Source organism: Ceratosolen solmsi, unplaced genomic scaffold (assembly GCF_000503995.2).
Source record: "Ceratosolen solmsi marchali unplaced genomic scaffold, CerSol_1.0 scaffold1, whole genome shotgun sequence".
NCBI lineage: Eukaryota > Metazoa > Arthropoda > Insecta > Hymenoptera > Agaonidae > Ceratosolen > Ceratosolen solmsi.
The window spans coordinates 2,720,210-2,747,779 of record NW_011948415.1 but is presented as its reverse complement, the minus strand read 5'-3'; the positions used below and the strand labels follow the sequence as shown (position 1 = coordinate 2,747,779).

At 33.5% G+C, this 27,570-nt stretch overlaps 2 protein-coding genes across 2 annotated transcripts in view; one reads left to right on the top strand and one right to left on the bottom strand.

The window, feature by feature from the left end:
- The window catches only part of LOC105368579 (ATP-binding cassette sub-family A member 5), a 28,732-nt gene extending 1,775 nt beyond the window's left edge, over positions 1-26,957 (bottom strand). The window contains exons 1-21 of the mRNA XM_011507610.1: positions 26,603-26,957; positions 16,855-16,974; positions 10,870-11,043; positions 10,589-10,770; positions 9,855-10,059; positions 9,686-9,761; positions 9,419-9,572; positions 9,048-9,234; positions 8,804-8,947; positions 8,408-8,558; positions 7,589-7,665; positions 7,028-7,480; positions 6,437-6,786; positions 5,253-5,659; positions 4,152-4,418; positions 3,442-3,709; positions 2,508-2,679; positions 1,463-1,799; positions 863-1,137; positions 567-713; positions 1-43 (exon numbers count right to left, since the gene is read on the bottom strand). The exon at positions 1-43 is cut by the window's left edge and continues 358 nt beyond it. Coding sequence (XP_011505912.1) covers positions 1-43; positions 567-713; positions 863-1,137; positions 1,463-1,799; positions 2,508-2,679; positions 3,442-3,709; positions 4,152-4,418; positions 5,253-5,659; positions 6,437-6,786; positions 7,028-7,480; positions 7,589-7,665; positions 8,408-8,558; positions 8,804-8,947; positions 9,048-9,234; positions 9,419-9,572; positions 9,686-9,761; positions 9,855-10,059; positions 10,589-10,770; positions 10,870-11,043; positions 16,855-16,974; positions 26,603-26,647 — 4,234 coding nt within the window. The 5' untranslated portion in view covers positions 26,648-26,957. The remainder of the gene's footprint in view (positions 44-566; positions 714-862; positions 1,138-1,462; positions 1,800-2,507; positions 2,680-3,441; positions 3,710-4,151; positions 4,419-5,252; positions 5,660-6,436; positions 6,787-7,027; positions 7,481-7,588; positions 7,666-8,407; positions 8,559-8,803; positions 8,948-9,047; positions 9,235-9,418; positions 9,573-9,685; positions 9,762-9,854; positions 10,060-10,588; positions 10,771-10,869; positions 11,044-16,854; positions 16,975-26,602) is intronic.
- Positions 11,868-16,206, top strand: LOC105368578 (tubulin polyglutamylase complex subunit 2). The gene is made up of 3 exons (XM_011507609.1): positions 11,868-12,358; positions 14,257-14,735; positions 15,900-16,206. The coding sequence occupies exons 1-3, from the start codon at positions 12,115-12,117 to the stop codon at positions 16,131-16,133; spliced, it is 957 nt and encodes a 318-aa protein (XP_011505911.1). The 5' UTR covers positions 11,868-12,114; the 3' UTR covers positions 16,134-16,206.
- Positions 26,958-27,570: the final 613 nt, after the last annotated feature.

Genomic DNA, 27,570 nt, shown 5'->3' with positions numbered 1-27,570 from the left:
AAGTTCTACGGAAATTTATTGAAAGGATTGATAGTAGAGCAGGCTCGTTTGCTTTTATGAAGCAAATCACCCAATGCAATTGAAATAACGATTGATCATAACGAGTGATCGCGATCCATCATAATTATATTAAAATAATCGTTAAACGATACGAATGAAAATGCCTATGCCCGGCTTAATTTGCAAATTAATAAATCGATGAATATTTAACATAATTATAATTATAGTGATAATATTATATTTGATGAAGGGCAACGTGACGCATAATAGTATGATTTGCTTATTAATTTTTAATTTTAAAAGTGATAACAAGCGCCTAGTAAACGATGTAATTACTTATGAAATATTCGAATAATTTTGAGAAATTTAGTTCATTTAAATCGAGCATAGTTAGTCATAACAACATAAGCATTAATTTATGCATTATTTTACAAGATGAAATCCAATAATCTTTCAAGCTCATAATTAATTAATCCAATAAAACAATTTCTAAAAAAAAAAAAAAAAAAAAAAAAAAAAAAAAAAAAAAAAAAAATGCTGGTAATTCGGTATATTGTAATATTTACCTGAACCATTACAACGGGAGGTTCTTGCACGGGCGTTGAATTTATCAAATTAAAAACTTTCTGCCTTTCATTTTTAACGTCGACATCTTCGTGCTCACCAACATCGGCATTTTCCATAATTTCTTCATCGTTTGAATTTCCATTACGCTAATAAAGAAGAAGAAGAAGAAGAAGAAGAAGATGATGATGATGAAGGAACGAGCGATTTATGTTAAATAGAAACAATTCTCAATGGCAATAGTAATACAAAAATAATTATTCAATCTTGTTTAAATAATAATATTAAAATAACCTACCCTATAATATTTGAAAAAATCTTTAATATTCCGTCCACTCTTCTTGGTGTCTAACAATACCAGTACAAAGAACCAAATCGGACAATGCAACATCACTCCAAGCGCCATGACGATAATTTCACTGGTCAAATAATCGGATATACTGAGATGATGACAGGCTGCGTTAATAGAGCACATGAGATGTACGCGATCGATGTAATACAATGCAGCATATGGTACGTACATTGTATTACAAAGTGAGAAAACTACATGAAGAGCGAATGCCGCTATTCCTCCTAAAAATTAAACGTAATCGTACAGTTTCATATGTTACTTTTGTATTATCATTATTATTATTATGTTGTTTTTTTTTTTTTTTTTTTTTGAAGTTTTAATAATACACATTTAATTTCTTACATCTACGGTAATTCATATAATCTAAATGATTTTTTACTTTACAACTTTATGAAACAAACAATAAAGTGCCATAAAAATCAAGTACTATTTAAGATTTTGATTCTTTTCGTATATACTTTAGATTGATATAAAGTCGTCTTGTGACGAATCTCTAGAATCGTCAATATTAAAAAATACAGAAATTAATTAATGAATACCACTTACCAACACCCAACATATCTAAAATCATGACTAAGAGAAAAGGTATGAGTCCAAAGAAGGTCGCGATGTTCGGTAAAAAGCTTTGAGCCGAGTCCATTTTGTCGAACATATAGGCAAGACAGGTGGAGAAAAATATTGAAGATGGACAATAAAGTATGATCAAGCCGCCCAGAGTTAGAAGTGCTGGTACCTCCTGAAGCGATGGTACATCGAACAGGCATATTATCCCGAGAATACAAAGGCATATAAATGCCATGAGACCAAGCAATACGACGAAATACGTAAAGAAGTACATTGTAAAGGAAAGTCCATTGACTCGTAATTGATTCTTGGCTTTTATCTGTAATAAATGAAATATTATATTTCACTCTGTAATAGTAGATAGAAAAATTATATAATTTAAAGACTAATGGCATTTCCTAATAAATTTGCCTTAAAGTGGAAAAGTTAGTAGTGAAGTTTCAATCGCGTAATTTTAACATATGCAACAATATATTAGCATAAATAAAATAAAAAATATTACCGAAACAATGATTGATTTAAGAACAAATAATTTTTGTAACTTTTTTTTTTTTTTTTTTTTTAATTAATGTACTTTTTAAATCATAAACAAATTTTTATCTAAAATTGAACCAACTTATCACTTTATTTTCATCAACTTATTACAGCAGTTAGTGCAAATGCAATAAAATGTCATTCGCGTCGAAATTACGTTATAGATAGTAATTTTAATTACTATAGTACGTCTATTAATTATCTTATATTAATTCTAAAATGCTTTACCTTATATGCGCGCGCGCGCGCGTGTGTGTGTGTGTGTGTCTGTGTCTGTGTGTGTGTATCTGTGTGTACATACTCATTAAATATAAACAAAAACATATCGTGAAAAGATTATTGAAAAAAAAAAAAAAAAAAAAAAAAAAAATGTTAATCGATCATCCTTTTATATGAAAATTTAACGTACAATTTTTAATTCCCGGATTCATCTAATATACGGAGCCAAATATCATGCAAATATAAATCTTATACAAATATCCTCTTTACGTACTTCACGGTCATAAACCATATCGACTGCCAAAGTAATAGGCACAAGAACAAGATCCATCCCAATAAATAGTGCTGAACTGGCTATTCCAATATTGAATTCTTGAGGTTGAGAAGTTTGCTGGAATGGATGAGTCTTTACCTGAATTGGTAATGCTTCTCCTGGATTGAGTAATCTATATATCAAATAAATGTTTCATCAATTATTCAATATTCTACTCATTTCATCATTTTAATAAGTACTTTACACATGCTTTAAATGCTTTAAATCTCGGCTTTCTAGAGGCACGACTTATTTTCCATGTCATTTTCTCTTATATGCCCTAGTGAATAAATTTATATCTAATTCTTAGAATTGTAGTGTAAAGATGAATGCAATAATTTGACGTAATGTAAATGTAAATAAATTTTTTAGATAATCATTGTTAGTAAATCCTTGAAATTGAAAAATATTAATGAAAAAAATTTAATTAATGTTGTTAATATAATTTAAAATAATGAATCGCTAAATAATAAAATTTAGTTTCCTATTGTAAATTAAGTGTCAGTTAACGAAAAATGTTAGCAAAACAAAAATTTATCTCTTAACGTACAACTTTAAGAAAGTGACATTTATAAATCGATCTACTTTCATTTGCATCGCATACAAAATACCAGGCAGAAAGGTTAAAATTCCTTGGAAAAATATGTACTGCATATTGTTTGTAATATTATTTATAAAATATTGATTTCATTAGCACTTTTATAAATACAATTTTGTCTTAATTTTAGTATCCTAGTAATAAACTACGTGAGATTCTAATTATATCATAATGTGGCCTATAATGTGAAATGCTAACAATGAGCTTTTATAAGTACATGCAATCATTAAAAGAGTATACAAATAAATAAATTTAGATGCGAGATACAGGCGTTAATGAAAATCTAAGAATCCTCACTTGTGGAATGCGTTAGTAAAGACATTCAACACGATTGGCAATGAATGTTGCATAGTATCGTTGTACATAACCGTGAAGTTCATCCTTGAGAAATTATAGTCGGTAACGTTTAAAATAGCCATGTGCGGTGCACGCTGTAGTAAATCGATAAAAGTCCCGTCGTATTCCTCAATTTCTCTAACCATTTGACCAATATTACTGATTAATGGTAAAATATTATAACTTGTGCTGTTAATGTACAAAATCTTGGTATCGTCACCGTAGCTGTCTGAAGACAAAACATGAAAAATACAAATACGTATTATTTCTTCATAATATTTTAGTGCAAAGTAAAAAACTTTTTTCAATATAACTATAAGCATATACATAAATAAAAAGTTACAAATGTTTCTGCCATTGTAATTGTATACTATTAATCGTGCCGTTGTTGAAGTAAACTAGTTCGGATATATTAGTTACAAAGTTAAATAACATATTTAATTGAAAAAAGAAACTTTCCGTTCGTCACGTAAAATCGCTATTATTCATTAGGTTATTTGAATTTTATTATAAACTAAAAGTTACGTGCAATTGCACGATGATTACTAGGCTTGATTTTAAGTTTTATTTATTTTTTTTTTTATTTTTTATTTTATTTTTTATTTTATTTTTTTTTTATTTGTACAACATAAGTAAATTCGTATTAATGTTTCAAGCGCTCGAATACCCACCATTGTTTAATTCAAGACTTTGCATTCTATTCTCGACGGTTTGTATGCTGTTAAGATAGAGACCGAGCACAACGAGGGCCAATGGTGCTACTATCGTGAAATACAGCAACTGAATACTTCTGAAAAGTCGCAGGACTCTCAGCCTCAGCAAGGCATAGAAGGTCTGAATTACATTGGGACGTATTTTGATTGGGTCCAGGCCAAGTCCGAGGATCGCTGGACTTTTATCATTATTAACAGCTCCATCTGGCAATTCATTTGCACCAGCTGTATAAAATGACAACGTTGCATATGAAATATAAACTGAATGAATAATAAACCATTGCGCAAGAAGTTTCAACTAATAGTCGTTAAGTTACATGAACCGTACACTATACATTTGAAGTTAGACAACCTCGCGATTAATGCTGATGTTATAATGCAATATCAAGTCATTGTTCGATGTCTACGAAAAATGAAAAAAAAAAAAAAAGGGAAGAATAAAATGTCGGCGTATGAATGAAACTTGAACAACCTAAGTATAGAAAGATTATTTTTCAAATCGGATTCTAATTTTATTGTTTAGGAAGTTGCAACGTTAAATAGAATATTCGAACTACCCATAAATAATACGTACGAATGCATTCGAGACCGAAAAATAATTATTATATAAAAAAAAAAAAAAAAAAACTAAAAAAAAAAAAGAAAGAAAAATCACGAAATCTTTTAAGTTATTAAGTGAAATATTAGTTTTAATCGATATTATCTATCTTTATATACCCCGTATCAGAAATATATAAGCTCAAAATTGACATACGAAAAGCACCGTTTAACACTGATTGTAAAATCTTTTTCGACTTTTAAAAGGACCGTGTATGTCGTAATGTTTTTATAAAAAAAAAAAAAAAAAAAAGATGAAAAGAAATGAAAAGAAATGAAAAAGGGACAAAAAAGTATTAAAACTCCATGGAATGCATTGTATTTGAGCGTCCATAAGGTCTTCGATAGCAAGCGTAACGAGCCGACTGACTGCGGTCGTAATGCGATTAAGGAGACTCAATCGATCAAAATATTAAACAGAAAAGTTGTTCCTGATAAGAGTGAGCATAACTCTTGACTGACCTTTGAGCTGAGCCTCATTCTGCGCCGCTGCGCCTTCATTCTGCAGACTTTGATAAGACGTGCTCTTGGACTGCAGTGACAGAGATCTACTGAGCGCACGATTCCTTACCATCTTTTTCGACAGATTGTCCATCGTGCACTCAGTCTCCTCGTCCTTCTCCAGGTGCAAGAACACCTCCTCCAAAGTCGTCATAGACACGCCGTAACTACTGATGCCTAGGCGCAGAGCTTTGCTTTTTATCTCCTGCTCGATCGCGGAGAATAGAGGCGCGAAATTCTCCACCGAGTTGTGAGGTAAGATGAAGCTGAGCTCGCGGCCGTGTCGTCGGGCTTTTTCCGCTTTCGTCACGTGGGATGAGACTAAGCGAGTTATTGCGTTCTCTCGGACGTTACCGTCCAGCACGAGCCTGAAAAACATAACGACACGCGCGATTAGAGGCGGGTGAAAATCTTTCGTAACACTTGGCTGCATTAACGTGTGTGTGCGTGTGCGCGCGTGCGCGCGCGTGTGTGCGCGCGCGCGTGTGTGTGTGTGTGTGTGTGTGGAAGCTTTGCATATCTCGTAGCTTTTTCGTTGGTACAATTTAAGGAGATTGATGCGACGTGTCCGATGTACCAGGTCGAGTAAGAAAATTATCTTTCGTCGTCAAGGGGCGAATGTACATTTTATTACCGTTATGTAAAAAATGATTAAAATGGTTTAATAAAATGTTATAAAAATGTTTTATATGTCTAAAAAAAAGAAGAAGAAAGTAGAGTGATTATTCTTAGGTAAAAGTACTTCATTGAAGGCAGAAGTTAAAGATATTGTAGCGTTTGTTTGTTAAAATCAATTTCTCTTGAATTTCCCTTCTACTCTTTAACGATACAAAGCATTAACGAACGAACAGCTTTACAGCTTTTCTCGTGCATCTACTTTCTATCGATATATCATGATTTCTCAATTGTAAGAAAAAAATATCAATAAAATTACAAATAGGAATACAATTTACATATAAGGTAGTGATATTCCAGTATTCCAAATACGAATGTTCAAAGCATTAAAGTTCTTCAAGGGCGTCCGTTGCCCAAACTTAGAACCGCTTGGCCAAACGAGCCAAATAAATTCAAGAGTACTCGCTGAATTCCGGTATATATGAGTTTTGTCCGAAAATTAATTCATAAATAGAAGCTCAAGCACTTACGTAAGGTGATATCCAATTCCAAATTTGTTTTTGAGGAAAAGGGAGCTACCGCAGCAGCGCAATTTTCCTTTACTAATCACAGCCTTTCTGTCGGCCAGTATATCTGCCTCGTCCATAAAATGAGTCGTCAGCAATATAACTTTTCCATGACGACGGGATTGAAGGAACGACCACATTTGACGCCGAGAATACGGATCGACACCAGCCGTTGGCTCGTCAAGAATAATAATTTTCGGGTCGCCGATTATCGCTATACCTACGGACAATTTCCTCTTCTGTCCGCCGCTCAGGTACTTGGCAAACGTATCGGCTTTCTCCAGCAGATCAATGTCCTTTAACGTCTTTTTCACCTGTGTACAAATTACGACATGAGCCCCTGGCATTGTTAAAGTAGCCTCGAACAAGCATACACGACCAAAGACAAAGTAGCTGCACAATTAATTGAAGTAGAGAAACCAAATTCGTACGCACGTGTGGGCATATTAATAACATTCGCGCATCAGTGAAGATCTAATGGGAATGTGATAAGAGTCGAGGGGGGGGGGGCTACATTTAAATGGGAACTATTATGAAAATACCAGGGCTACTGACCTCGTGCTCGATCATGTTACGTTGTATGCCGCGCACCGCCGCAAAGAACTCAAGGTGCTCCCGGGGTGTGAGGAGATCAAAGAGAATGTCGTGCTGTGGACAGACTCCCGTCATGCTGCGTATCATGTGCATGTCGTTGGAGTCGCGAACGTCGTAACCGAAGATAAGGGCGGTGCCGGCGGTGGGGGCCGTGAGGCCCGTAAGGATGTTGAAGAGGGTCGTCTTGCCGGCCCCGTTGTGCCCGAGGATCGCCGTTATCTGACCCTCGTAGATCGTGAGGTTGATACCGTTTACGGCTTTTACCTCCGAGCGCCGGCACTTGCTGTAGGACTTGTAGAGGTCGACGATGCGTATGGCCTCGCGGCCCTTCATTTCACGCACGACAGGCTCGACGTCGCGATTCGCCTCCTCGCCAGGAATGAAGGAGTTGGACTCGCCGTTCACTGCTGGCGCCTGACAATCACCAGGGCCAATTCGTATCGTCGGCTTTATTACTTGTGCATGCTCGGCCGCGTCAAGTGACGCAGTTGTGGTGCTATTTAGACAGTCTGCGGAACTTACTCTCGGCACTTTGCTCTTCTTGCACCAGAATCCCGGCGTGAAGCAAAACCAGGCGGGACGCTTGGTGCCATACTCGCCTGAAACATCAACAAAAAAGTACTACTGGCTCTTGCTCGGTCGCTTGGTCGCTCGGTCGCGTGGGGGGTAGGGGTGGGGGTCGGGGTGGAGGGGGGCGAGAAGGAAAGAGGAGAATTAAATACTAAATGTGATACTAGTCGAGACTATGAGAGTACTCGATTTTTTATTCAAACGCTCAAATAGCTTATAAGCTCTATATTTTGCTATTTTACATCTGTTGTGCATAGAGAATTTATAAGACGAACGAAGAATTTCGTTTCTTTCCACATTGATAATATTGTGTGCCAATCAATCGTATGAAGTATGTCGATATCCTTCTTATATTTTTATCTTATTATCATTATTATTATCATCATTATTATCATTATTATTATCATTGTTATTATCATTATTATTATCATTGTTATTATAATTATAATTATTATTGTTAAAGTAAAAGTTTTCTAAATATAATGATAAAACGATACTGTAAATAGTATCGCTTTGATGATGGATTAAAAAGTATTGATTAAAGGCAAACGAAGCAGTGAGAGTTTTTGGGATACAAATTATTATTGTGATTTAAAGATTAAAAGCGATTTATTATATTACCGGATGATTTTCATAAGAAATTATAAATTGGAAAACTTTACTCGATAAAAACAAATGCTTAATAAAGCTCCAAAGTGTTATTTAGAAATTAAATCGTTTTCAACGTCAAAGTAACATGGGTTATGGGTAATTTAAAAAATAATCACTCACTCGGAATGACAGAGTCAAGATAGTAGGCCAATAATCCATACAGAAATATGTCCAAAGTCATCATTATCAAACTTCCACCAAATGGAATCCCAGGACCTGACCAAAGATTTTCGAAATTAACTCCTTCGCCTTGTAGATCTAATACGAGTGCCTGGATAAAAATTTTTAATTCACTATTATAAAAATATATTAGTCGTATAATTAAAAATTATACATATTTGATGATATCACGAAACATTTATGAACTACTTGCTTTTATGCATCAAACTAAGCAGCATCTTATATCAGCCACTACGACTATTAAAATAATTTCACGCAACGTCAATTTATTCAATCGTTGTTATCGGTTTATCAATCTTCTTATTCATAAGTAAACAAACTATCGATGAAACTTACCTTGTCCATTGCTAAAGCTACTCCAGTAGGGCTTAACAAAGATACGAGCCAAAACGAGATCGAGCTCGAATCGTCAACGAACACTTGTATAAAGTACATAAGACTCAAAATTGTCACCGCAAAGTTGCCTAATACACCAGCAGTCTGAAATAATTTATTAATTTGTTAATTTATCGTTAATACGTCGCATTGTTAATTCGCACGATTAATGGTCAATGTTTTGGTAGTAATAGATCGAGCTTACACGTGATTTATCGAAGAAAGGCGTAATCATAAAGGCGAACATAATTACGGAAAAACTGTAGAGAACGACCAGGAGAAATATCGGCAAAAAATGCGTATGTTGAAACATTTGTAATGTAAAGAGTAAAACAACTGCCACGGCTGACAGTAGTAGCACGAAAATTGCATATATAATGAACCATGATAGCCTGGAAGAATATAAACCATACATAATAATAATAATAATAATAATAATAATAATAATAAATAATAAATAATAATAATAATAATAATAATATTATTATTATTATTATTATTATTATTATTATTAATAACGCTCCTCCTATCTGGAATGCGTCACTTCGTTTCGTATAAAATGAAAAATTCCCCTACCAAAATACGGAATCCTTCAGACCCATTATCTTCATTCCCTCCTTAATTTTATTCTCCTTTTCTCCGACAATTAATATTAATAAATAAGTTATAAATTGTGAAAGAGCTATCACCATATATAAAGGAATCACAACCCTGAAGGCGAGCATCCAATCTAGAATATAAATGTGTAAGTACGCGTAGAGTAAGTGTAAATGTAGAAAGACATTGTTAATGGCGAATATTGCAAAAGTGTCACGGTATAAAGTTAAAAAATGCATGGTTTACCTGCTGTGTATGGTCCCTTAGGGAACATTTCGAGCTTAATATCTGGTACCATAATATCAGTGTTGCCGGTATCGAACTAAGAATTATTAACGAGCAAATATAAAAAAGTGAAATTAAGCAAATGTAAAATTTTAGTATTACGAATTAAATAGATTATACGTTGCGTTACCCTAATCTTTGTTATGTCCATCATTAATTGTAAGGCCATGAAGCCGGATAAAAAATAATTATTGACTGGGCATGAGCCTCCAGTTTCTATGGACAATACACCGCCCATCCAGTGACTGGTGTCCTTCCGGCAGGTTACCGAAGAAGAAAACATTTCAGTCGGCGATGGGGGCGACGTGTATGAGGGATTCGTCCGTATTTCATATCTGTCGGGAGGAAATTAAAGCGCGTGCTTACGACTTATCGATAAAGTACAAATGGATTATATTTATAATTAGCCTGTATCGCAACTAAAAGCGTTATTATCAATAAATTATCTTTTTAAGTAAATTTTTAGTAATTTTTGCTACCTTTTGCTCACCGAGCTCTTACATTGCAAAAATATGTCTTATTAAGTAGTGAATGTGAAAAGTTAAAGGAGCTATATTTTTTTGAGAGAAAAAAAAGTCATTACCAATGCTTAGTGTCATATGACTGTTTCATTAAGAAACATCTGTGCTCGAATAATAAAATTACTATTAATTATTGAATTCAATAAATTTATAATAAGAATCCATCGTTGCAAATGCACAAGAAACATTAAATTCTTAACAAAAACTAATAATTATATTATTGATATATATATATATATATATATATATATATATATAAATTATACATTATTCATATTTGTGTTGAAAAAGAATGCTTTTGATAAAATTATATTAAAATTCATATTAAATACAATGGACTCACAACAAGCGATGAGATATTGGCTGAGGATCTTCAAAAATGACCGCTAATGGTATGCTGTAGGGCTCCTTCCAGTAAGCGGCCTGCAAATCGTCTTTCGTATCATAGACGATAAAATTAAGGGAATGCTTAGTCGGGTAATTCCACATGGACAGCCATAAAACATTCATGGAATTTAGGAAAGCCTGAAATTCGGTATTTAAGAAGATAGAGTGTTAAATAAATTGACGAGACGAATATGAGAGGCGAACGGTCGTTAGCCATACGTACGCTCCTATACTCACAATAGTTTCTGATGAATTGGGCACCACGGCTATAGTATTATTTTTATAACCATTGAAGAACTCAAAAATATCACCCTCCTGTCTCTGAGTGGTGATTGCAGGGTAGCTTGGATTGGGTATCAAAATCTTCACCACAATTAATATTCCAAGAATATACAGAGGCAAGAATATCTCCTGTAAAGTATGTGTGCGAATTATGAATCATGAAAGGTTACAAAATTGATAATTGTTTATCAATGATATAGCCCGATACTTTCATCATTTTTGCGTATTATTGTATAATTGAATAAGCTAATTGCATTGCGCGCGTATATTTGCAATTTGTCAAACGAAATAATGGACTTTCATCGATTTAGACATGCGTAATTAACATTATCTAAATGTCCATATTTAATATGTATTATGAAGCAGATATTTGATCGTAAACATTCGGTTGTGTGATACTCGTGGCAAAATATTATCACGAGGTAGATATCTCGCACTCGTAATCCATCACAATTATCACCTCGTGAAAAAATGGACGGAATCTCATTTCAGCCTATAATTTATCCTAAATCTCGGATTCGCTATTATTCGTGAAAATTATCAAGCATCCCCGTTATATTTATGAATTTCACGTCCACGCCACGTACAATAATAAGATTCATCCGATTCGTGTGTGCGTGCGCGTGCACATATGAAAAAGCTTTCGTTCGCTCGTACATTGATATATTGATTTAAATTATCGGTACATGAATAAAGACTGTTCGTATAAGCACGCAATTTAACAGATGTTTTATAAACACACAATTAAACAAATTTTCAAGTAAGCAATTTTAAATACTCGACGTTTAAAGCGTGAAGTGTCTTATTTGAAAATAATGTTGTCACTCTAGGGATCATTCATAATTGAAATATTCGCTTTGGGATACGGCATCCGATGAATAAAGGAAGAGATAAAACGTACGATCTAATTTTATCGAGAGCACGAGTGCAAGTTCGTGTCGTTCGAAGGCGCTCGCGTGCGACAGAGACTGCAAAGTAGGTTCAACCTCTTCGTCTAATCCGAACATTGCGTCTCGTGCTTCTTCGCTTCGCGTTACCATGGAGCCACGTGTAAACTTGGTCTACCAAGCACACAATGTCTCTTGCCCACCAACAAATCCCTTCCCACTTCGATTTTCGGCCGTGTAAAGCGTACAACCGTCACTTACCACCGACTCACGCCCCAAATTATCAGTCTTCTCTTTTCTTAACGAGTGCAACATGTCGTTCTTCGTGGACATAATGAGCGAGGACTCGTTCTACGAGAATCTAACATTGGGAATCCTAAAGCATCTAGAAGCCAATCCTTGTATAAAGAACGTACAACTTGAGAGACGAAATGCCTGTGATAGGTCGGTGCTGTTAGCGTGGGAGCAAAAGCACTGCTGCCTATTGACAGAGGAGTTAAGGAACTTTTATGGGTCGACCGATGGATTTCTGCTTACGTGGAATCTCGAAATAGCAGGTGAAGAGCAATGCGAGTGATCAATCGTTATTTAATTCTTAAAGTCACTCTAATCGAAGCATTTATCTTCGAGACTTGGGCTATTTATTATAAACATGCGTATAATCCATGATATTGAGAGAGCAAAAAGTGGCGAGAAAGAATCATTGGATTACCTTCTACAATCCCTCTAGAATCCTTATTATGCATAGCTAAGTCGAGGCTTCGATTAACTCATTTCTTAATATTATTCAACAACTTTTTTAAATATCGTAATTAAAAATTAGCACTTTTCAATATTTTTATTTATTTATTTTTCTTCTTTCTTTTATTTTTTCTTTTTTTTTTTACTATCGATAGATAATCTATACTATCTTGATAAACTGTGACATAAAAATTTTAACGAAAATTATTTATCAAGAATAATAAAATATTACTGAGTTTCAATAAGAATTTTAATTTTTTTTTTTTTTTCCAATATAAAAGATAGTTTTGTAATTTCTATATAAGTGGATAACATATATTATTGTTACGAAACTTGCTATATATCGCTGCATTTTTCGTATTAATAATAATTTCATTCGGTATGATAAAACAATCGTTAAATCTTATAATATAATGTGTTTCCGGAATAATAAGAAACGAGTAATAATTATTTTGCTTTTACTTCAATTGAAAAGCGTTTTTCTTTCAATAATAATTTTCACGCATAATGCACTTTTATGCATAAGACATTTGATAATTTCTCAAACATAATACTGAATTATGACATATTAAGATATATAAAATTATGCATCTGAAATATATATATATATATATATATATATATATATATAAATTAAATGAAAAGATTCTTTTAATATTTTTCCTGAAATTGCATATTATTTTATACTACGACCATTTGATTTACTATAGAAACAGTACAATTACAAACATTATAGAAATTATTAATGGAAGAGTTAGAAATTCAGTGGTACTCCATATAAGTAAATATAAATAAATATCAAGTAATATTTTAAACAATTATAAATGTTTCGATAAATATAGTTATGTAATATTGATTTTTTTTCTTCTTTTTTAATCTTCCTTTTTATGAAAAATTGATCTCAGTATTATTTATAATACTTTTATAAATCCAACAATTGAACTTTAATTTATGAAATGAATTACCTATTTTCTCTGTTTTAATTAAATTTATCAAATTTTGTTATTCCAAATGAAATTTTAGTGCACTGATGGATATTATTATAGATATTACTAAACATATATTGTATATATATTACTATATATAACTAGAATCGTTAACGTTGAGGTTATTAAAGTATATATATTACTATATATAACTAGAATCGTTAACGTTGAGGTTATATATATATATATATATATATATATATATATATAATTTAATAATCGAGTAAATTTATTAGAAAGTTGAAGTATGTAAATGAAGTTAACAAGGTTCATTAAGTTCATAAAAATTTTAAATAAATATCTCAAGCTTCTTATATAAATGCTGTATGACCTCAAATTATTTTAAAAAGTTTTAAATAAAAACTTTTCATCTTTTTAGCTTTTATGCATTGAGCTGCCAATATAAAAATTATAATTTATTATAAGTAAATTTTCATTATTTTCAAAATAATAACTGTATATACATAGCTCAATCTAATCTTTTCATTTGTTAATATCTAAGCTTTAGACTTAATACTAATATATACACAAATACAAGATATAATAATCTTAATAATAAATATTCAGATAAGGGGAGAAACACGTTGATAAAAGAGAAAACGCCACTTCATTTCCTCGATTAATAAGCTTTTATAAAATCTTCTACAAGAAGTACCGACTTTTGTATTAAAGCATTTAAATTAAGCGATAGGCCTCTACTTATATACTTATCCTTCTCGGCAATATAGGTGAGGAGTTTCCAATCGGCCGAATGGAGATAAAGGAGCTATCCAATCTAAAACGTCATAGCAATGTCAAGGGGAACAGCTGCTGCTGCACCAGCACTAACACCAGCGCCAGCACCAGCTACAGCAGCAGCAATAGCAGCAGCAGCAACAATAACAACAAAAACGATAACGAAAATGGCACATATCTCCAACAGACGAGCAACGAGTCGAAATTACCGGTCATCCAGCCCAGCTTTACTGATTCTCGCTGTAAGCTTTTCGAGCTCAGTGAATGCGCGGATTGCCGTGTTTTCTTGACCTACCAACTCCAACCCGATCAGGACGAGCCCTCGGTCTGGCTGTATAATACTACAACCAATCAGTGGTACCGGTTGGCTGACAATTTCATCAAGTACTTTCGCATAATGCTGGTGCACCTGGGTCTGCCACTCTGGCAAATGTGTGCAGTCGGACTACAATTGCCCATTTGGCTCGAGCAGGTATTATGCTCCTTATGATTTACGATCGAATTATCTTTGTCATATTGTTCATTTAGCGCAATTCACGCCGCTTCGTTAATTTCCTCCTTTACAATGCTATTTATAAACCGATAAAGATTCCGATGCATTTTTTATCTGTGTTTTCCTGACCTAGCATTTCTACAAGACATTAATAGCTTTTCTGATTAAATGTCTCGTCTTTATATTATCTCACGTTCTTCATTCTCCACATACAAAAATTATACGCTATTATTAATTATCATTACAAAGCAGAATTCTATTAATTTTCATTAAACCATTACGATAGGTTGTTACTAATTATTTTAATCAATAGCCGGGCCCACACAGATTAGATACCAAAATGGCTTTCCTCCATTAATAATTTACGTAATATTAACGGTATATATATTAAATCGTATTACTGATTATATTGTTGTTATGTAATTGTTAGTAAACAATTATTTATTTATGTACGTCAGTATTTAATATAAGTAGATTCAGATTATTAAAATTAATAGATTAATAAAATAACATATAAAATCTATTAAATTTCAAAAGTTTTATAGCCAGGGACGATAATGTAAATTGTCTAATTTGTGTAATCTAATTGTGCAATTTGTAAAAATATAATAAAGATTTACAATATCGTGGTGATGTAGATTTATGTATGTAAATATATATATTCTTGCATAAATAATTACTTCTGCTTCTTAAATGCTTCTTTTTCTACTGCAGCATTTAAATCCTCAATGTTCATTTTACGACTCTTAGTCTAATCATTGCAATATTTAAATTTTTAAACATTTAACTGCACTCATTAAGTGAGTAAATATTACTGCGACTTTATACGAAAAATAATATTAGTGTGTCACTAACACCGCAATCTTTAAAGTAATTATATGCATATTTTTTTAACATAAAAACACTTGCAAATCGCTTAAAGGAAAAACGAACAAAAATTAGCAATCTAAGGCGTACGAGCCTTTATGAATTGTCTTTTAACAGTGATATAATCATCTTGGAGATTCGCATGTACACGCACGCGCGTCCCACATCCCCTTAATCACCAAACTCCCGCCAAGCTCAGTGCCACCCTCGATTCGACCCACTTCCTCGCCCCATGCAAATCCATACAATTTTATCAAAGGAGCTCGTCCGAAACAGGTCTACTTGCTGGTTGGTCCGCATCTGCTCGAGTCAACGCTCCCCTCGGACCAGACGTCGAATCCCTACGAACCCCTCCCGACCAACCTCATCGACCCAGCCGTGTTCCGCGTCAAGGAGCAGCACCAGCACAACGGTGCCAAGCAAAAGACCGGCGGCGGCGCTGGCGGCTCGACTGCGGCGTCATCGTCCGCCTCGTACAACGCCAGGAAGAAGTCTTCGTCCCACTGTTGATGCACGCCGACGAGGTCCTTGGCCTAATTGGCAAGAGCCAGCTTTTGGCTACAGAGGCGCTCTCCTCTGTCCCCCGCGCGACAACAGCGATCAACTGCTGTGCAATAGGGCGGGCGGGGTGGGATGGGTGAGGGGAGGGGGGGCGGAGAGAGGGAAATGCGCGAGGGACGGAGAACGATAGTGCGTTTTTTGTCCCTCGCTCATCGCTGCAGTGGCACATGTGTGCATGCGCATAGCCACGCATCGTACGCGTGCTCGCGTTATTCTGGGTCAGTTTGGGCGCCGAATCGATTTCTTCTCGGTGACTCCGTCGCTCGTAAGAAAAAGTCAACGACAGAGACGCTCGCGCGAGGACGGTTTTACCGAGGCCACAGAGTCGTCTCGCGGGACACTTATCACCTTAGTATCCTCTTAATTAAGTTTGCGAAAGGTGTGCATAAGGGCGTCCTACAAACACGATCAACAGCCGACAAAAAAAAAACCAAGGCGACCAGATGCATGGATATACGTAACCAAAAGCTAATGTGCCCGTAAAATACTCGGTATGCCGCTCTCTCGGCTTTCTCTCTCACTCACTCTCTCACTTTCAATTATATATACATAAATATTCATCTACACATGTATGTTTACGTGTTAACTAGCTTATGCGCGTATTGGCACTATAGTGAAACTCGAGAGCATAAGTATGTGCGTGAATGGGTTAGTATTTGATAATACGTACCGCCATTGTCTTTCTCTTTTCTCGTTTCTTCAGGAGAAGATTCCTAATGAGCATAGCTCGTAGCTGAGATAAGTACACCCCGCAAGAACCCATCCTGAATTCGTCTGTTTCTGTCAGTATCTGCAATGACAAAAAAAATTCAAGAGTTAGACAAGCTCCTTGTGGTTGAAACCATCGGGGATGCTCATTTTGGCTTCGACTACTAAACTCTTATAATACATAATTAAAAATGACATTTATTACATTTATCGACTAGAATGTTATTATAATATAAGTAATAACGCGTACGAGATTATTATTAAGAGGTTATTATTTCCGACTGAAATTTATCTTCGCGCATGCAGTGACACGTGAATTAAACGCAATTTCGTGCTCGAATAAAAATGCAACATATTCAAGGCAATATCAATTAGTAAATTAGATTTGCACATTGGACAAACATCGTTCAAAGACTAATGATTAATTAATTAATTAATTATAAAACTTATTTTTAACTATTCGATGAGTGTATTTTCTTTTCGGCACACAAAGATATATTCTCACTGACAACATTACAATATAATATTTTCTGAGATTTTCCCTGTTTATAAATTCTTATAATTATTATACATTTAAAACAACATGCACTTATTATAAAGTTAGTGAATCGTAGAAGCAAATCAATTATTAACCCAGGGCTTAAAGAAAAATTAAATTTAAATTATTCTAAATAAATTATTACAAAATAAGTTACAAAAATTCAACAGAATTATATTTATATTTATTCCATCTTCTATCATCTAACTCCCTTTTCCTAATTATTTCTCTCTTTGGTCTTTCTTTCGCATTTAAGTCTTCCGTAAATTTTTTTTGCCTACGATACTGCTTAATCCTTGACGAAACATCGTACTTGTTACAACATTTTAGATAAAAGACAATCCTATATATATATATATATATATATATTCGAATAGAACATGTTTAATTATTATTAACAACAGTAATTTTAATAATTTTATTAATTTGTTTAAATTATAGATTTTTCAAACCATCAATGTAAAGTCTTTCTTAATACGATAATTTAATTGAATACAAATAATGCAGATGCAAATGAATGCAAATAACTAGTAATGATTTAAAATTTAATTACATTTGAATTATATCAAATACACTCATCAAATACTCGGTATTTTCATTAACAGAAATTCTCTTGCAAAATATCTTTATAAAATATTCCGTGGAAATTGAATGGCAACGTTAAAATAAATAGTACCTTAACGCTTAATTTTAATTTGAAATAAATTTTCAATGATTATTTTAAACAGAAGAATATAGGAATTTTTATAGCAATAATTATAAGAAAAAAACTTGTTCTTCTCAGTATATCTTTGCCATACTAAAACAATTAATTGGCGTAGTATATAATACTTTGGTGAACAGAAAATAAGCAGAGTGTTCATACTATTTCCTACATATTGTTATATTATAAATAAAAAAAACTCTCGTATTATTAAAATTATTTTTTTTTTTTATCGAACATGGTAACTAAATCACTAGAAAAGCATGTAAATGGATAGATTAAACTTTTTTCAAATTTACAACAAATAGTTTATCCTCGCATTCAAAATTACTTTTGCTTCTTATCAAAAATAAATTAATATAATTGATAATAATAAATTAATACTGATGAGATTGTATAATTTTCCAATTAAATTAATATTACTAGTGAACATTTTCAATTTTTTAATTATTTAACATATTTTATAACATATTTATTTTATTTTTCCTGCATAAAATAATCAGCATTAAAGTATAATAATTAATTTACGATTTCTTTTTAAATTTTGATCATTTTGCACTAATTTACAATTCAAAATAAAAAGATAACTTTACCTTGAAAAATTTTTACTTTAAAAATATTAACTAATAATGTTTTGAATTCTTACTAAACTTATCCCGAGAGTTTCATTCAATAATCATATATTCATCATTGACCGATTTATTAATTTTTTATTTTTATATACTGTTGGTTGTATTCTATGATAAACTAAATAAATTTTAATTTATATATTACTTTCATAACATTGCCAAAATAAAATTAATGAGTTTGTTTCGAACTTCCGTATCTCTTAAGCAAGAAGAAAAATCAAATTTTTTTTTAAAAAAACTTAATTATATATTTATCATATTTAAATACAAAAAAGCATAATAATTATATAATAAAATTCTATAAATTCTTCTAAAATATTATAAATAAAAAATTGAAATAATGAAATTCACATAATTTAATAAATGACATTTCAATTAATCTAAATTATCGTTTTTGTTAAATTAAAATTAAATTTTAAATTTTAAATATTCATAAACTTATAATTTATATTTATAAATTTCCAAAGAATATTTAATTTCATTGTATCGCGAACGAAAAGATATTTTAGTATAGTATGGACTTTTTGACACTACTGTCACTACTAATATATACATCAATTAATATTCAAATATATTTCAAATATTGTGAATTCGAAGTCCAGTTTCTTTCAAATTAATAATTTCCAATACAATCTCTAAACATGCTTATGTTTCTAATTTGAATTTCATCTGATATTCACATTAATGTAGCTTTCATTTTATAAATTATTTACAATTAAAAATATAGTTATTATCATAATTATCGGTACATATTCGAGTCAAGAAATATACAAATATATTATTCAATTTATTCAATTTTTTAAATATAATAAAAATTTACTCTTCTATTGTATGCTTTAGGTAAGCCTAGAAATTCATTTAATTTAATACAATTATATTTTCGATTATTATTTTCTAATAAATTATATAATACAAGTATTATCGAAATTTTGTAATTTAAAAACTAATCAATGAAGAAGAACTTTAAAATACAAGAATATGTATAATTGTATACAATTATTATTTATAATATAACTAAACTATATTGGTATTTTACTTCGTGCCACGTCTTATCGAAATTTTATAATTAAAAAAAAAAAAAGATAATTTTTCAAATTCATGTATATCTTAGATATATTTAATAATAAGTTTATACAATTATTAAATATTTTCGAAAACAAATATTTAAAATAATTATTTAAATAAAAGTGTTTGAGTAAAATATATTTAAGATATTACATCTTTATTTGTAAGTTAAATTTACAAAATTCAATTTCAATACAAAAAAGTTTTACTTTAATGTCAACACAAATTATCCACTGAAACAAATAACTATCATATGATTAACATATAATAACACTGTTATTATAAGTATTAAGACCTTTTATAAAATTTTAAAAATAATATTTATATTTTAGTGATATAGAAAAATATAATCATTTTTAGAATGTAAAGTGACAAATGAAAATAAAAATCGAGTATACATACGGAAAATGAGAGAACTTCATACTTAAGAACTTAATATTTCGAGAAGAATAATTTTAAAATGTATTTTAAAATAGTATAGCTTTTAAAACGAAAAATAGATTAAAAATAAACGTAATATTTGGTCGATTGACCATATAATGTATAAATACTTTCAAATGTGTAGTTTAAAAGATATTTTCTTCTTCCAAGTGTAAATAAAATGCAATTTCACAGTCATTAAAAATTTAAATTATTTATAATTCAAACCATATGATTGTATATATAAAAAAAAAAAAAAAAAAAAAAAAAAAAAAATTTTTTTACTGACTAAGAATATTCTTTTCAATAAATAGGAAATGCGTAATATTATATAATTATACTATTAGATCTATCGAAGTATTGGAATTTCTGTATGTTCTTATTATAAATTGTAATCATAATTATCAATGTGTTGTAAGAATTTTCTAATAGCATTATTCATTTAAAGTTAATGATATATACTTTGTAAGGCCTATCAACTTTCCGGATATTATTTAACGATATACTTTCAAAAATTATCTTTTATTATTTTGTTAATATATCATTGATTTTCTAAACTGATTGAATTTAAGTTCTCGCAGAACCAAGTAATTTGGATTAAACGCTAAACTATCAAATATTCATAATTTCAAGATAAAAATAATTAAATCTAATTAAATACTAAATTTTAAAAAGAATTTGTTTAATTAATTTGAGAGTTCGAGAACATACGATAAGTAATAATTTACGATAAGTAACATAAATTTGCCATTGTTTATTATGAATTTAGAGTCACACTTAGTTTCATTTCGTTTGTCGATTTCAAAAGAATCAAAATCCATGAAGTAAAAACAGCAAATGATTGATAAATACTACACGCTCACGCTAAAATAGCAAGTATAGCTTTGTTGAACAACATTTTTATTCTTTGAGAAGTTACAATGTTGATGAATGTTTTACACTGTCTTTTATACGTTTATTATTAATGTTTGAGAAAACCTTTGCCTTATTCTGTCGGTACAGCGAATTAGAAATAGGTAATACGTAATATCATAAATTATTTTGTTCTTACGGGTGTATTACGATATTTTATTTAACTAAGTTTCTTTATTGTTTAAGCTTTTAAGGGCTTAAAATAAAAGCTCAACACTATGTATAAAAAGATGAAATGTAAGTTTACGCGTATATGATCGTCAAGTCTTATTGAATATTTTTTTGTATATATTAAAATAATAGCTTATAAATTTTTATATAAGGTTAAGTAAAATAAACGGTTAGTAAATAATTACCAACGTTATTTGGAAGAGATTTTACTAAAGAATTTATTAAAGTGTTTTAAAAGGGTTCTCTTTGCGAGGAATATATTTAACATAAAAATTAAAATTAATATCGTTAGATTAAGTAAAAATATTAGATATTATTAATGTACATAAAGTAAAAATAGAATAAACGGAATTTATTCTAGTGGTGCAAGCTACTTTCAACGATGTTAAAGCCTTGGGATGAAACGAGTATGCGACAATCGATAGTACACCATTTCGTAAACGTTATAAAAGAATAAAAGAGGAGAATAATTGAATGAATAAAAAGATTTTGAAAAAAAAAAAAATTATTTTTAACACGTACAAACGAGATATAACTTAGTAACTGTAGACGTAAATGTTTATATTTTTTAAATATTGCTTTTCAATTACTGAAAAGTAAAAGTCGTTCAGCAAAATATAACATTAATATAATACATATGAAAATTTGTTTTATAACTTCAACAATATTGTATTATTTTAAAACTTATCTGCTTTGAATGATAAATTTAAATTTTCTATATAACATGTTGTATCGATATCTTTAATCATAAATACCTGTAACGTGTATGTGCGGATGTGAATGCGGGTGTGGGTTAGTGCGGGGTAGGCTGGTGGGTGTGGATGGGAGCATGCAAGTGTGTGATTGTGTATGTGGATGGTTTGGAAGGATAGGTTGCGTGTATAAATCAATATATCAATATATAATAGTCACGAGAAAGTGATGCGCGAATCTTTCTTCTATTAAGACGCAATGTCATAACTAATTATTTACAAAGAGATTGTACTCTTATTTTATTATTTTCGCCATATGAAAACAATCGAATTTTCGTCAAAAATTCAACATAAATATATAATATTATTACGGAATTTTATCATCCTTTTTCTTCTTCTTATGTTAATTAAATAATTACTCATATTCTTAAATGGGCTTTTTAATGTAAAGATGCATCATGTATATCTATCTGGACTAGGATTTTCCGGATTATACATTTAATAAATAACATAAATTATTTTCAAAAAGCTGAATACTTCATTTCACCAGATATAAGTTGTAATATTACGTTTCTTGCTACGCGACTGTTAGAAAGATAAATTATGAATAACGCGACATGCTACAGCATTAAATGCCGTGGAAAAGCTTCTCGATCGAAAGGCCGGCTACAATTCATATAAAAAATCAAACTCTGTAGGTAAATACTTAAATAAGAAGCCCTTTTAAAATAGATTAACAATATTTTTAATTATAGTAAGAATAAATGATGTAAGAAAGTAAATATATCCCGTAGTATTGAATATAGTAGGAGTAGCCATCGAGTTACTTAAAATTTCCAATATTGTTTGTTAATTGCGGATATTATATTCTTAGATATTTGAAATACTAACGTATTCTAAAGAGACAAGAAAAGAATAATTAGATGAAAATTTTTAAATTTATGCATTGTGTTGTTTTAGTAAAATTTAAATGGGTTAGCACCGCATGCATATATTACAAAATATTCTAGCAAACCTGTAAAAAAAGTCACCGATGCAGTCTATTCTAATTGAACAATATATAATCAATATTTATTACCCAAAATTTTTCAATATCTATTGCAAATATGAATATCTAATATAAAAAATATCTTTGATTTAATAAAACGATATTTGTACGCAATCTATATAAAAGATTTCTTAAGATTTGAGATTGAGAGATTTAAGACTTGTAGTTTCACGAAATCATAGAAATATTTACGCAAATTATGCAATTTACGATCAGTGACCGAGTCCTAAGACTCTTTGACTTGTCTTTAATTAATGACAATGTCTTTAACATTAGCTAATTTATTATTCATGTAAATTTTAATTACTATTTTGTTATATTTAATTTGATTGTCAGTCACTTTAATTGCAGATATGTAATAACTAATTTATTATTTCCAGATATTTGAATTTTTCATTGTCGTATGAAAATTGTCAAACATATTTTTTACATAATGTTTTCAAAATCATTACATGTCCTTAAAAACATGACATTTTCATTCAGAATAAGGGGTTATATTTTTTTTTTTTGTATTTCTAAAATTGAAATTTAAATAGATGAAGAATTTTAATACCAAAATGAACTGAAATTTAAAGTTCACGTATTACAAGAAATATACCTTTAAAATAGAATAATTTGTTACTTATTAAACTGATATAATTAATTATTTGGATTATTTAGATTAAATAGTGAAACCATTAACAAAAAAAAATCGCTAAATAAAAATTAATAATATAAATAATATATAATAAATAATAATAATATAATATATAATAATATATAATAAATAAATAATAATATAATGATGTATTGAAATTTTAAAAAAATTTTTAATTTAAAACTTTGGTTGCGAAAGTCTAATATTGTTATAATAAGAGTTTGCTTTAAGTACGAAAAAAAAAACTGAAGGCTTCTTTATCGTTTTATTGAATTTTCAATATTAATTCAATTCAAAAGATTTGTATTTTAATAAAATATGAGATATCGTTTGATTTACAAGTATTTTACAACTTATGGTTTACAATTATGTTTTTGAATACAGTATTTGCATATAAGAACGAATAAATATTTATCTCTAACTTTCCAAATATAAATATTCTTATATAATTTTATTATTCAATTATACACATTCAATATATAGATTGTGTGATGGAGATTTAATTCTGATATCCAATATATAAACGCATAAAAGAAGAATTATCCAAATCTAAAATTTGAAGAAAAAAACAATATCTTGTTAATTTAAACAATTTTTATATTCTGAATTATGAATTGATAGATATTGTAAGAAAAAAAAAAAAGAAACACTAGAATCATTATGATTTTATTATGTGTTTAAAATGGATTTGGAAAATAAACGTTGCAGAACAAAATAAGCTTTACTCGTCATTCTTTTTTAATGTTTATATTCATTTTCATTGCGAGTGAATAGTAGTACTATTTTTATGCTTCTCCTACATTGAATTTATTTTCTCGATATTTACTAGAGCTATCGATCGTTAGCCGCAGTATTTATTTCAATATATACTATTTAAATTTTATGACAAAATTTGATGAGAAACATATCAATATTTATTTTTCTTTCCTTGCACCTAAGAAAATTTGTCTTACTTATATTTTACCAGCTATGTTACCAGAATCGGCAAATTGGCATTTTCTCATGTGTTGTTCGTTAGAAATTTTTTTTTTTTTTTAATTCTTAAGCGATAATCAGCATGAAAATGCACCATTGATTGTATTATAATGAAATATCACTAACGCAATAAATCAAATTGATGCAAATTCCTCCGTACTGATTGAAATAAAAAAAAAAAAAAAAAAAAAAAAAAAAAAAAAAAAAACGACTGAAATAAAAAAAGCGTATTGAACCATCCGATTGTGGATTAAGAAATAAGCGCCATCCTGCAAAAATTTCTCTCAAACCGGTCTTAGTACTCGTAGTTTGTACAACACCATTGCGAATAATCGGTGAAACTCACTGATACAGCCGTCTCGGGTAATTTTGTCGACATCGACAGAGTAAGCCAATGGCCGCAATTCGAATCACTCAGCCATGAATTAAATTCAGTAAGCAACGATCGATCGAAGCATCAATCGCGACAAAAGGGGACGAGAAAAAGGGAAAAATCGCTTGGCAGGATTTTCCAAAATTCTCGTGTCAGCGGCAGTTAAGTCGATCGCAAAGTCGCAAGTCGGATAAGCCTCGAGGAAGACCACACACATCGATTCGCTACGTCAATAGTCATTTATATGTAGAATGGATGAATCCCGAGCATGGCGAACGGCCGTCTCGGAGAGGACATCCGTCGTTCCGATCGGTCGTCGCCTCCCCCGTGAAATCGAGCAGTAGAACCGAGCGACGCCGCCGGTGCGGTGAGTTCTCGTGCACCGCAGGTGCGGACAAGAGCGAAGCGGCCGAATTGCGCTCCCAGTGGCGGTGCCACCCTCGCCAAGCGAGAGAAAGACGAAAAGTGCAGGTGGCACGAGCGCGTGCCGCTCGAGTATCGACCGACGGACGAAGAGGAGGGCTCCCTCTTCCTTCCTCAGCCCGCCTGGCCGAGCCCCTAGTGCACCCCTACTACGCCCTGGTTACGCATGCGTTTGGCTCGCGCGACTCCGCACGTAGACGGGTGGGCGCGCGCGCAGAGGCCACGTGAGAGACAAGGAACGAGGCGTCGCGGTCCCGCTGCACTCGTGCCCCCGGTCCACCCTTCGTCTCCATCCCCGACCGATCGACCGACCAGGCTGATTGGGAACTATTCCTCATGTCTCTCGGTTAACAGTCTGCCAGAATCGGCCTCGCACTACTCGCTAGTACACCGGGCCCCGACTCATCCCTTACGACCCTCCCACCCCCACCCCGCCTCTACAGAGACACTGCCTTTTGCCATCGTCCCGCATCCGCACCCCATCGTGTCCCGTCCCGATCCGTTTCATCGCGTCACGTCGCACTACCCGTTTCTCGATCGCGAATCGGCTGTTCGTGGCCAGTGGGCTGCTGGCCCAGATCTCTCACGGATGACGAGACGAGCGCGATGGGTGGACTCGCCGGGACGACGGGGGATCGAAGCGGGCTCGAAGGCCGGGAGCCAAGAAGTCCGATGCTAATTAGCCGTTGGCGAGGAAAGTCGTAAGTAATGGCTTTGCGGAACAGCATCGCTACGGCGCTGACCGTCGGGAGCAAATCGCCGAATCGCCGACGTGACCCAATTCGGCGCGCGTCGGGCCCCGGAGATGAAGTGCCAAGAGTCGTTGCCGCTACCTAATCGACGAGCGAAGCAGCGCGCCGTAGTCAGGGCTACAGCCAAGAATGCCCGAGCCAAAAGCTGGGCTCGCTGGATCGATGGCCCCCCGCACCCCCGCGAAGAAACGAAGGACGCCATCGATCTCCTTCCTCTCTTCCTCCGCTCCTCCTCTAACCGCCTACCCTCGGCAACCCTCGCCTATCCCGCTCGTCCGCCCGCCCCGGTACCCAAACCCCGAACCACGTAAAATCGATGAGCGGCCGCAGCGACTGCCGCCCCCGCGCCCATACTCACGGAGCCTCGATCACCTTGGTCTTGCCCTCGGCGTTTAGCCTCCCGCGAGAGACGTCCATCGGCCGGCTGGGCTCAGGAGGGAGGGGGTGGCGCGGACGACCGCCCGCGACTCGCTGCCGCTACCGCTGCCACTGCCGCTACCGCTGCCGTCGCCAGCGCTGCCGGGGGCGCGCTCATGACTGTCTCTCCTCCAGCTCAGCCTCGTCCGCCTCCTCGGGCACCTCCGGCGCTCACCTATCGACCCTTCACCTCGCGGCCCGCATCACCAATGACCAAGGACCCGGTTACCCTCGGTAGCTGCCAGCCGCCAGCCGCGCGCACCCGGTGCTATGAACGCGGACGGAGGAGGATCCGCGTGCTCCGGGTGTTGGAAAGTGAGATAGGGAGAAGTGGCGAGCGAGACGACGCGCGTGACTCGAGCTCCGCGATCAGCTTACGTCGACCAGCGACGCCAGACTGCGGGGCCTCGCGGCGCGATTCTGCGGCTGCGTCGACGCCGACGCCGAGCGCCCGGAGTGCCGCGACGCCGCGCCGGAATGCGCGAGCCTCGGCCTCTCGGTGCTTTCGAAAGCGGCGCTGCGCCAACCCGTCGTGCGTGCCCACCTCATCCACCTCCACCTCTACCTCCACCGCCCGTCTGCTCGTCCAACGCTGTCACCGTCGCGGCCACCGCCACCGCCACCGCCGCCGCCACACCGACCCACCCGACAGCCCTATCCGTGCTTGTGGAAGGACCGGAAGCGTTCGCCGAGGTGGACATTACTGAGGAATGGGTTCCGGGTCTCGAGACCGCCAATAGAAAGGGAAAAGCGGCGGTAAAACGACGAAAAGTAAGCGAAACAGATCCCAGCGATACCTTCGATCACCCGAGTGATTTTATCTACGCACGTATCACTAGCCACGAATTACCAGCCCCCAACTAGCCCACGTGCCTTCGGATCCTCGTTCCCACTGTTAAATTCTCCCCCCCCCCCCAAAAGGG